This window comes from Podarcis bocagei (genome assembly GCF_964188305.1).
Source record: "Podarcis bocagei genome assembly, chromosome: 14".
NCBI classification, from domain to species: domain Eukaryota; kingdom Metazoa; phylum Chordata; class Lepidosauria; order Squamata; family Lacertidae; genus Podarcis; species Podarcis bocagei.
This window is the reverse complement of record NC_138139.1, coordinates 12204748-12217039: the sequence shown is the minus strand read 5'-3', so window position 1 is coordinate 12217039 and position 12292 is coordinate 12204748. Positions and strand designations below refer to the sequence as shown.

The 12292-nt window shown below is 43.3% G+C and overlaps 1 protein-coding gene and 1 long non-coding RNA gene across 9 annotated transcripts in view; one reads left to right on the top strand and one right to left on the bottom strand.

Annotated features, from left to right (window-relative positions):
* Positions 1-828: 828 nt before the first annotated feature.
* Positions 829-12292, bottom strand: part of LOC308573300 — a 34290-nt gene continuing 22826 nt past the window's right edge. The window contains exons 1-2 of one of the 2 annotated variants that reach the window (XR_014002012.1): positions 5740-5894; positions 829-1203 (exon numbers count right to left, since the gene is read on the bottom strand). This is a non-coding gene — a long non-coding RNA (uncharacterized lncRNA). Of the gene's footprint in view, positions 1204-5739; positions 5895-12292 lie in introns of those variants that run through there. The other variant, XR_014002011.1, reaches the window with a different exon arrangement.
* Positions 6006-12292, top strand: part of DMXL2 (Dmx like 2) — a 100476-nt gene continuing 94189 nt past the window's right edge. For all 7 annotated transcript variants that reach the window (XM_081169948.1, XM_081169946.1, XM_081169949.1 and 4 more), the window contains exon 1: positions 6006-6208. In XM_081169948.1, coding sequence (XP_081026074.1) covers positions 6122-6208 — 87 coding nt within the window. In that variant the 5' untranslated portion in view covers positions 6006-6121. The remainder of the gene's footprint in view (positions 6209-12292) is intronic.

The following is a 12292-nucleotide window of genomic DNA, read 5'->3' as shown; positions in this document are numbered from 1 at the left end:
ATAGTTGTTCATTTCCCTTGTCATCTAGTGGGAGGGCGTTCCACAGGGTGGGTGCCGCTACCAAGAAGGCCCTCTGCCCATAGCTGTCAACATTTCCCTTTTTTAAAGGGAAATTCCCTTATTTCGAATAGTTTTCCTCGCAAGAAAAGGGAAAAGTTGACAGCTATGCCTCTGCCTGATTGCCTGTAACCTTACTTCTCGCAGGGAGGGAACTGCCAGAAGGCCCTCAGCGCTGGACCGCCTTCCTTTCATTTCTTTCCTTTCTTTCCTTTCATTTACTTTATTTATTAAAGGTTCATAATCCCACCACTCATGATGTCTGATTTTACGGCAGGCAGCATATGACGAAATTCCCATAGACTTCAGAGGAAGAAACTCATTAACAAAGTATTAGGAAAATTAACATTACTGTTCCCAAAAAATCCCTTTCCTGATGACATGCTGGAAAAATATTCCTAGACTACAGGAACTTTAGCTGCTTATTTTTTTAAAAAAAAGTTTTTGAGAACTCAAATCAAAATCCAAAAACCGTACTTTGAAGCTATGATAAATTGCATATACAGTACTGGATTGCAAAGTTATTTCTCACCTAGGCAATTCTCCCCTTGACACTGACTTGACCATGTAATTTTAAACTTGATTCATCGTTCTCAAAGTCTGGAGGTCACTAGTCTTCACCTTTAAAAGTTAACATTTTAAAGTCCTTTGTAAACAAACCCAACCTTTCTTTTATCCTTAAGCCAGCTACTGCCATCCAGAAACCAATTCCATAAATGTTTATTATCCTTGGGGCTTGATTGTTCCAGAGCTTGAAAGAAAGAAAACATACAGGCTTCAAATTGCTTTTAATTTAATCACAAAAGCAAAAGTGTTCAAGTAGTCTACAAATCTAATGTGCCCTCTGGGAGCCAGCAACACACCACACCATCAACATTTACTTGTATGTCACCATTCCTTAGTTAAACCACACTCAAGACAACTTACAACAACAAAGGATTGACAAAATTACAAAAATATAGCAAAATTTACGTAGCTGTAAACAATAAATGGAAATAAGTTTGTATTTGTTTGGTTTGATTTTGTGACCTTTGTCAACATCCAAGAACATGATCGATCTCCGCCGTTTGTGTCTAAAAGGATCTGTTTAAAGTTTCCAGAGTTGTTATTTTTCTTTCCTTATGTGTCATCTCCCTTTTCTTGAATCTGTAATATTAAATGGAGATTTTTATGTTGTTGTTGTTGTTGTTGTTGTTGTTGTTGTTATATGGCACCATGCCTGATGATTACTATATACCGTATTTTTTGCTCTATAAGACTCACTTTTTCCCTCCTAAAAAGTAAGGGGAAATGTGTGTGCGTCTTATGGAGCGAATGCAGGCTGTGCAGCTATCCCAGAAGCCAGAACAGCACGAGGGATTGCTGCTTTCACCACGCAGTGATCCCTCTTGCTGTTCTGGCTTCTGAGATTCAGAATATTTTTTTTCTTGTTTTCCTCCTCCAAAAACTTGGTGCGTCTTGTGGTCTGGTGCGTCTTATAGAGCGAAAAATACGGTAAGTTTTCATCCGTTCCCAACGTTTGTTATTTGTTTGCACTTGCCCATTGATTTCTCCAATAGTATACGCTTTTTTTTTGAAAAGTTGGTTACGGCTATTACATAACTGACTTGGCTGTTAAAAGAGTTACCCAACTCAACTGAACACCCTCCCACATTTTATATATATATATATATATATATATATATATATATATATATATATATATATATATATATATATATATGCAGGTTTTGGTGTCTTCGGGTGTCTTCCCGTGTAAGAGTTGGGGTGTCTAGGCGACGTTTCGACGAGGTCTCACTCGTCATCTTCAGGCTGGTGCTTTCGGCTTCTTGTTACTGGAACAGAGCAGGATCTCAGTGTTTGAGTTCCTATAAATACTGTTGAGGGGGTGTGGTGTATAGCCTCCAACGTTCTGGGCAGAGAGGAAGTTCCCAGGTTAGTGTGCCTTTTCTTCTTTTGTTCATTAATTACTTGAGGGATATCTTGAGTGATTTCTTGAGTGATATTCTGAGTACCACTTAGGAGGGTCATTAGGTGTGGATTAGTTGCTAACGCTTTCGTGTCTTGACCTCTTGAGCTAGTGAAGAGTTTTTCTGAGAAGATGGCTGTACTGCAAATAGTTGTGCTCTGGCTTGGCTTCGTGTATAGGGGCGAGCTGTGGTTTTGTGCCCTGTGCCAGCCAGATCTGTGTAGGGATTGCAGGGGGGTGCAGCATCCGGAGGTGCCACTATGGTTTGGCTACTGGATGGTGTCTGTAATTTATCTGTGGAGAGGGTCTGGGTTTGGGTCTGGTGTGGTTGATTGGAGATGGCGTTCTGTGTGCCTCTGGTTCTGGTGTCGGTTTTTGTGGGGAGGGCTAATTTCCAGATGTCTGGCAGGCGGGACGTGTCGTCACGCTTGTTCATGTTGTGAGGGTGTTTCTCTATCTCGATGGCTTCCATGATTATTCTCTTGTGGTGATGTTCCATGTTAAAGAGCAATTTGGAATCTGCGAAATTAATTTCGTGTCCTGTTTCTTTCATGTGTTGGTAAAGAGAGGAAGTTTTTTCTTCTTTTTTGACGGCATTCTTGTGTTCTGCGATACGTGCATTTATTCGTCTGTTTGTTTGTCCAATGTACGTGGCTGGGCAGACTTTGCAGGGTATTTCATAGACCCCTTGGTTTTCTAGCTGGATTTTATCTTTGGGGTTTCTGAGGATATTGGCTATTTTTTGGTTGGTGCAAAAGGCTGTTTTGATATTGTGTTTATGGAGGATTTTGCTAATTTTATCTGTAGTGCCCTTGATATAAGGAAGGAGGGCCATGCCATTGTTTTCTTCTGTGTCTTGGTTTTTGGGGGGTGTTTCTTTTTGGATTAGCTTCGTAACCCTGTTTTGCTGGTATCCGTTGGCGATTAACACATTTGAGAGATTCTGTAACTCAGTTGTCAAGTGGTCTTTGTCAGCCAGGCGTTTGGTTCTGGAGATGAGAGTCTTGGCTACGGAGTTTATTTGTGCAGGGTGGTGGTGTGATTGTGCATGTAAGTAGCGGTTGGTGTGTGTTTTTTTCCGGTAGATAGTGTGTCCTAGGGAGCCATCAGGTTTTTTGTAGATTAGGACGTCAAGGAAGGGAAGTTGGTTGTTGGCTTCTATTTCCATAGTGAATTGTATTTTGGGGTGTAGGCTGTTGAGATGTGTGAGGAAGCTATCTAGTTTTTCCTTCCCGTGTGGCCAAATTACAAAGGTGTCGTCAACATATCTGAGCCAAAGTTTGGGTTTGTGTTCTGACTTGTCTAAAGCATTGGTTTCAAAGTGTTCCATGTACAGATTTGGTCTATGAAATACCCTGCAAAGTCTGCCCAGCCACGTACATTGGACAAACAAACAGACGAATAAATGCACGTATCGCAGAACACAAGAATGCCGTCAAAAAAGAAGAAAAAACTTCCTCTCTTTACCAACACATGAAAGAAACAGGACACGAAATTAATTTCGCAGATTCCAAATTGCTCTTTAACATGGAACATCACCACAAGAGAATAATCATGGAAGCCATCGAGATAGAGAAACACCCTCACAACATGAACAAGCGTGACGACACGTCCCGCCTGCCAGACATCTGGAAATTAGCCCTCCCCACAAAAACCGACACCAGAACCAGAGGCACACAGAACGCCATCTCCAATCAACCACACCAGACCCAAACCCAGACCCTCTCCACAGATAAATTACAGACACCATCCAGTAGCCAAACCATAGTGGCACCTCCGGATGCTGCACCCCCCTGCAATCCCTACACAGATCTGGCTGGCACAGGGCACAAAACCACAGCTCGCCCCTATACACGAAGCCAAGCCAGAGCACAACTATTTGCAGTACAGCCATCTTCTCAGAAAAACTCTTCACTAGCTCAAGAGGTCAAGACACGAAAGCGTTAGCAACTAATCCACACCTAATGACCCTCCTAAGTGGTACTCAGAATATCACTCAAGAAATCACTCAAGATATCCCTCAAGTAATTAATGAACAAAAGAAGAAAAGGCACACTAACCTGGGAACTTCCTCTCTGCCCAGAACGTTGGAGGCTATACACCACACCCCCTCAACAGTATTTATAGGAACTCAAACACTGAGATCCTGCTCTGTTCCAGTAACAAGAAGCCGAAAGCACCAGCCTGAAGATGACGAGTGAGACCTCGTCGAAACGTCGCCTAGACACCCCAACTCTTACACGGGAAGACACCCGAAGACACCAAAACCTGCATTCCTGTACCCGTGAAAATCTACGAAAGCATATATATATATATATATATATATATATATATATATATATATATATGAAAGAATAACAGCTGCAATACACAACACAAAGCCAGCCTCTTGTCACATTGCTCTTGCCACTATTTCCCACCAAAGCCAAACCACAGACAAGCTTTTCATTCCTGAGCAAATTTATTGACAGCTGCATGAATTATGATAGCTAGGAAGTGGAAGGGGCAAGCAGAATATAAAATGGAAGAATGCTATAAAGAGGTGTGGCATATAGCTATTAATGATAAATTAACGTGTGCCATTAAGGTAATACAGGTAATACACAGGAGAAATGATTTTGAGGAGATACGGAAGGTGATTGTAGAATTTGTACTGTTAAAATGGAAAGGGATCAAACCATCGCAAGAGGTGTTGAAACTTTGGGAGGTTGGACGGTTACAATGGAATGGTCTTGGTGGTGGGGTGCACATTCTTATTCTTATTTATTATTACTTTGTCAAAATAAAATAATAATAATCATCAGTGCTTTTTTTCTTTAAAAATGTTTAGGGGTACTCTCATTTTGACTCAAGAAAATCACCATTGTATAGTTCAAATCTGGAAAAATAAATACAGTAAATAGACAAAAGTACAAAGATTCACAAAATGTTTAGGGTTCTAGATTCAGGTGGGTAGCCGTGTTGGTCTGCCACAGTCGAAATATATATAGAAAATTAAAAAATTGTCCAGTAGCACCCAACGCTTATACAGTCATACCTCGGGTTACAGCCGCTTCAGGTTATGTTTTTTTTGGGTTGCGGACCGCCGAAATCTGTAAGTACTGGAACAGGTTACTTCCGGGTTTTGGCGGTCACGCATGCGCAGAAGCGCTGAATTGCAACCCGCGCATGCACAGACGCAGGTTGCGAACGCTGCGGGTTGCGAACGTGCATCCCGCACTGATCACGTTCGCAACCCGAGCGTCCACTGTACCAAGAACAAACATCGTTGGTCTCTAAGGTCCTACTGGACTTTTTATTATTTTTTTATATATTAAAATGTTTAGGGGTATGCGTCCCCCCAAGAAAAAAACCACTGATAATAATAATAATAATAATAATAATAATAATAATAATAATAATAATAATTTTTTAAAAAAGAAAATGTGGTGTGCGTGTGTCTCCTTATCAACTCCCAGCATCCTCGACGAACTACAACTCCCAGAACCCTTTGAGAAGAAGAGCCGCGGCTGTTTTAAAGCGGCACCGTCGCGCTTTAAACGCCGAGTGTGTGGCCGCGCCCTCAGGGAACAAACTCCTGCTTGCCGAAGAGGCGGCCATCCCCGTTCTTGTTGCTGCTGTAAATCTCACCCTCCCGGCTCCCCTTTCCCCTTTTCCACAGCGTGTCTCCCTACCTGGCGGGTCCCCCCTCCTCCCCCCCCCGCCAGACTCACCTGTCCGGAGCCCCTCCCTCAGACGGAGGTGGTCCCTCAGCCGGCATCTTTCCCCCCTCCCGCGCATGCGCACGCCGCTTCCGTCCCATCACTCTCTTTTGACCTGCCCGCCTACCGCCGCCGCCGCGGCTGCCGCTGAGCGCGCGCCCGCCCGCCCGCCCGCCGCCCGCGCGCGCCCTGGTTGCGAGAGCGAAGCTTCCCCCTTCTTCTTCTTTTTTTTTCCTCAGCGCGGGAAGGGAGGAGGAGGGAAGGAGGGGGGGGAGCGGAAGCCATCCGGGTCTCTCTGCGCATCCCCGCGCTCGCCCTCGCGGAGGGGAGAGGGAATCCCTGCCGGTTGGGCGGGCGGCCGCCGGAGGCCGAAGCAGCAGCAGCAGCAGCAGCGATGCATCTGCACCAGGTGCTCACCGGCGCCGTCAACCCGGGAGACAACTGCTACTCGGTGGGCAGCGTCGAGGACACCCCGTTCACGGTGAGGGACGGATCCGTCCTGAGGCGGAGGGTCAAGGGAGGGAAGGCGAGGAGAGAGAGGGTGGCACCCAAAGGAGATGCAGAAGAAGGCACCCTCGTCGTCCTGCCAGGCTTTCTGCCTTCGGGGTCTGGGTGGGGCACTGAAAATTTCTATTCTCCCCCCCCCCCAAAAAAAAGCTATTCTTGGTCTGGTTTCCATGCCCTGGTGTGTGTGCGTGTGTGTATATGCGATGCAAAATTCGGCTGGACCTTATCCCAAAAGCTTTTGAATCTTTATACTATAATATACTACAATATAATGTCATGTCATGTTGTTATGCTGTCTGTGGTCCACAAAATTCGGCTGGATTTTGTCCCAAAAGGTTTTGAATCTTTATATTATAATATACTGAAATATACTATAATATAATGTTATGTCATGTTATGCTGTCTGCGTACTTGTCCACAAAATTCAGCTGGACCTTGTCCCAAAAGGTTTTGAATCTGTATACTATAATATACTGAAATATACTATAATGTAGTGTTATGTTGTTACGCTGTCTGCATATTTGTCCACAAAATTCGGCTGGACCTTGACCCAAAAGGTTTTGAATCTTTATACTGTACTCTACTGTAATGTATAATATACCTGTGGGTGGTATTCGGTGCTAGTCCAACCCACAGTAGGCCAACTGAAATTAATGCACACCTAACATATCCACTCTGACTTAGTTGGATGCAACCCAACACGGATATTCCTCTGACGCAGTGGTTCCCAACCTTTTTTTGGCCATGCCCCACCTAAGCATCTCTAAAATCTTGATCCCCCCCCCCCGCGTGACATATAATTATTCTTATTCAAAAAGTGCACTCCCATTCACGTGGAGGAAGCCTAAAAGACCATTCACTGTTAATAACTCGTTCTGGAATTGCCCCCCTTAAAAATCAAATTGCCCTCCTGTGGGGCATGTGCCCCACGTTGGGAACCACGGCTCTGACGTGTCTGAAGTATCGAATCTCTATTTATATTCCATAATAATGGATGTGTCTATATATTTATCTAAGGTGTGCATCGGATCAGGGAGGCATGCATTGCCCAGCTGGTAGAGTATGAGACTCTTAATTTCAGTGTTATAGGTTCGAGCCCCAAATTTGGGCGGAAGGTTTCTGTATTGCAGGGGGTTGGGCTAGATGACCCACGTGGTCCCTTCCGCCTCTACGGTTCTAGGATTCTATGACCTGCCCTTGCTAACTAAAATAGTGTACCTGTGTGTGTCCTATTTACTTCCTTTTTAAAACAGTGTTATATATTTGTGGCTTTAGTGGCAAGGTGTGGGAGCTGGCAGGTGCTTCCCAACAGGGTGAGGGAATTATAGGATGGTTGGGGTGTGTGTGTGTGTGTTGGGGGGTGTGTGTGACAGCATTGCCAAGTGGTCACTAAACCGCTCTGGCCTTCCCCCTTGCTTTTACATGAGCACTGATCTGCAGAAATCAACAACTGAATCATGCAACTGCTTCATGACTGCTGTTAACAGGCCTTCTTGAAAACTTGGCAGTCTTATGGGGGGGTGTTGGTTGGTAATATATCTTCTCCTTTCCTACCAGTGGTGTTGATGCCTGTCTTTTTAGGCATGGGAAGGCAGGGGCTGTAACTTCTAAAGTAAAGGCCTGTGGAAATAAATAGTGTCGTTGGTCAGTCCTGGCTGTCCTTCCAGGCTGAGCTGCATAATCTCTTCACTTCATTGCGTTTGTTTATGATGTAATAATGTCCTTAGTCCCACTGGTGGCGAGTGGTAAAGATTTAGGGTACATTTCTTTCCCCTTGAGTACCCTGGGAGAGAACGGTGGAGGCAATGCGCATAGTCTGACTTTCTTGATGCAAGTCTTTTCAGTGAGAAAATCGCATAATGCAGAAAATACCCTGGTCCATCTTGTAATGAAAAATTATGTGGTTGCAAAAGCCTGCTTAAATCAGGGATAGAAGACCTGTGGCCCTTCAGGTGTTGCTGGACTCCAACTCCCATCAGCCCCAGCCAGCATGGCTGGCGATCAGGGATTATGGGAGCTGTAGTCAAGCAACACGTAGCTGGCTGAAGACACCTTACCTGTGATAAATGTTTCCTGGGCTAGCTGTGGATGAGCTTTGCAACTGAATGGAATATAACTTCCTTTGCTAATAATAAATGAAAGTGGGAGGGATCTTGCACCTAACAGCTTGTGCAAAAAAGTGTTCCTTTTTAGGAGTTTTTGAGCAGTTAAAAACAACAACAATAATAATTAGCGTTTGGAGGTGAGGAGACTGGGCATGTTAATCTTTGTGACATATACAAGCCTGAAGTAATTTTTGTCAAAATTATTCTGATTATAGCATCTATTTCTCAGACACTTTGGGGGCCTGTTGAAAAACCTTTCTATTCAGAAATGGTTCCACACAGTTTTGCCCTTTTAATAACAATTCTGCCAAGAAAATAAAGTATAGGTATTCACTCCAGAGTGTTTTTTCTGCTGCTATGCAGCTCTACTGACGTCTAAGGACACTGCACAGCCACTGCTTCCTGTGACATTCATAAAAACCGTACTCCGTAGTATTTATTTCATCACAGTGGAATTCATCTAATAATATGTGGGCTGCATATTGTGTAGCCATTTTTGTCTGAATGCTTTCTCCAAATTTTGATCGTTATAAAAATGAACGGACTCTTACTGCAGATCTTTGGGATACGTACTGTTTTAATGTCAGTTTGCTAACAGCACAGGCCAGAGACCGTGAGGCTGAAGGAGAGGAGAGATGAATTGATTTCATAGATCATTCTTGGCATTGCTGGTTTTCTTATATGTATGTTCTGTTTAAGGAACTCGGGGGGGGGGGGCTGAAATCATGATTGGAAAGTGTAAAATAATTGTATTAGATGTGTTTGTGTTGTAATCTACGCCAGCCCAGGTTGTAAATGACAATGCCTCAAGGTCTTTCTTTGCTGTGATTCTCCTAAAAATGATCTTTTTAAAAAAGAGCCATTGTTTGTTGAGTGGTTTTATTGCTTGAATGCAGTAAGCTATCTCATGCCACAGAGACTTAGTTTTCTGGTGGTCTGAACTATCAGACTCTCAGTGTTTAAATTATATATTGTGTCTGCAAGCAATTAGAAAGGAGGCAAGACATTGGCAGTCACCATATGAATGATTGCAGCAAATAGAGATCCTTATAATTAAGGAATTGCCCCCTTTTATCACAATCCCTCTCTCTCTTCCCTATTAAACCAGAAAAAAACAAATGCACCAACCCTCACCTTTTCGTAATATCCAGGTTTACCTGCCCCAGTCTCCTCTATCCTACAAGATGCTATTGAAAGTAATTTTGCTGGCTTCATTATTATTATTAATCTGTGCAGCCCCATCTATATACATGATGCTTTACAAAGAACCTGGAGTTACAATTAGGTAAATTAGGTAAAGGGACTCCTGGGAAAGTTCTCAATACGTTACTGTTTTGAGGAGACGTTTAAAGAAATAAGAGAGGTGATCGCACAATGGTGGTGGTTCCACCCTTAAGCGGCAGCAAGACAAAATCATTTCAGGTAGAGCTGTGTGGGCAAAGGTCACTGGAAGGGATGTGTTGGGAAATAAGTGAAGATAGATAAGAAAGGCCATGCAAGGGGGGTGGTTAAAGATGAGGAAGATTGCACAGGATCAGGGAGTGGACAGGAAGCCCTGGAAGGGATTTTAGGAGAGGAGTTGCAAGGTCAGAGCAACAAGCGTGGAATTGGAGTGCTACATGGCTGCAGTTGGATGAAGGTGAAACAAGTAAATCTTCATCTCTACTTGAGAGGTGCTTTGACATTTGCCCCATATTTTATTCTTCCACGCAGGGCATTTCCTTTGTCAATATGGGCTTACTGATGTCGAGTTCTTTGTCTGTGTATGTCTTCCCCAATAAGCCTGGGGTTCTGCTTGCTAGGTGCCTACTGGAACCACCACACAAATAAAGAGGTGGAGGAAAGGTAGCTGCAGGCAACCCCAAGTTCTGTGCTGTGGACCTGGAATTTCTCCTCCTATCCCGTTGAGGACAGTCGATCTTGCTGACTCTGCAATGGAGTGGGTGGGATTTTTGCAAAGGTAGCAAGCATCCCCTTCAGCAGAACACTGTAGAATGCTGATCTCTGGTAGTTTAGGGATATTAATTCCTCCGTTAAACAGTAGCGTGAGCAGAATGATGATTCTGCTTTGTGAGGGTATTAAAAGCATCAAACAGTCATGCTGCAACTGATCCTAAGATGGCTAGACTTCCCAGGCCTATCATTCATCTGTTGTTTGGACATCATATTGGTGGTGCAAGCTGTGCCAGTTACTGTTTTTAAAACAAGTCAGTTTCCACCTTCCATGTCTGTGCATGACTTGGGAGTCCTTAACTTTCGCCATCTCTGTCCTGTGCAACCTGACAGATATGAGCGTTTTGGGAATAGTTTAGTCATCCCTGCGATTGTCTTTGTTCCTGTTTAGATTCATAGTGAGGCACTAGTGACCCTCCTGATCTTGTTGAACTCCCAGTTTTCATAAACCCCAACCAGCATGGCTTATGGTAAAGGATTGTGGGAGTTGTAGTCCAATAATCTCTGGAGGTCCAGAGGTTCCCCACCTCTTCATTAGAACGCCAGTGACCCTAATGCTAAGTGAAACCATAGGAGTTTTCTTTCTCACAGATATTGGGAATTACTCAGGGCAGTTTTCTTTAATGTTTTGTCTGTTTAGCCAAGGAACAAGAAGCTATAGTTACTTTGACCAAAGCTTTTTCCAGTGTCTCTGTGTGAATCTGTATTTGGCTCTTGAGATGTATTCTACTGCAAGAATATTGTTTCTGCCAGCCATTTGCAAAACAGTGTCCTGGTTTACATGTAATGATCCCAGTCTGATAAACCAAGTTTTATTAACCTGTGAATGAGTTGTCTGCCCTTGCACTGACACCTTGTGTCTCTGCTTCCCTCCTTCCTTGGCGCACTCAGCTTAAGCCTTAAGCTAAGGTCTCTTAGTTTCTTAAACCACAGTTTCCTGTGCCATGCGAATTGGGAAACTGGTTTAAGAAACTAAGATAGTGTCACTGAAGCTGGGCAAGCTTGTTCTGAGGTCAATGCAGCACAGCTTATCAGAGCAGGATTATTACGTCTGAACCTGTTGGAAATAAAGAGCTTTTAGGGACACTGGTGGCGCTGTGGTCTAAACCACAGAGCCTAGAACTTGCTGATCAGAAGGTCAGCAGTTCAAATCCCCGAGACAGGGTGAGCTCCCGTCACTCGGTCCCTGCTCCTGCCAACCTAGCAGTTTGAAAGCACCTCAAAGTGTTCCTGTTCAGACACACTGTTTTCTAAGCTTTTAATTGTGGTGAAGAAACCGGAAGTGTCTTACAGACTTGTGTGGCCCATCCTCTTTTCCCTCTTGAACAATTCACCCTCTTCCTTTTTCTGTGTTATACTGTAGATACCATGGCATTACATCTGCTCTAACGTTAATGCAAATTGTGGCTACTTTTAATATGGTTTTGCAAAACCAGCTTCAAACCCTGGCGAAACATAGTTAATGTTAGTGTAGAAATAATGAAACTGTGGTTAACACTGAAGGATATTGTGTGAATTAGAGGATATTCCTAGTCTCTTAACAGTAGTTGAGAGGTATAGAATTTTTACATATGCACCAGACCCTTTTGCTAGATGTCACACACTTAATGCTGTTTATTTAATTGAGAATATAGCTTGATTTTTAATTTTTAATTTTTTTATTTATTAAGTTTGTATAGCGCCTTTCAGCCATAGATCTCAAGGCAGTTCACAACAATTTTGTAAGTGTTGTTAAATGTTCTCTCTTTTAAATATATTTATATCATGGAATTCCTATTTTTAAATTAATATCCCGAATATAAGTTGGGACGGGGACGGGCGATAGATGAATCCTTTAAATTAGCATTACTTTTGGCAGACCTGTGCTAACAATCAGCTACCTCTGTAAAAACACATTCCTTTTTGGACAGCTCCAGTGCTGAAAACTGTCTGAAGAAAGTGATTTAATAGCAAGGAAAGACAATTGGAAAGTGCAATTGTGCATTGCATTAGAAATTGGT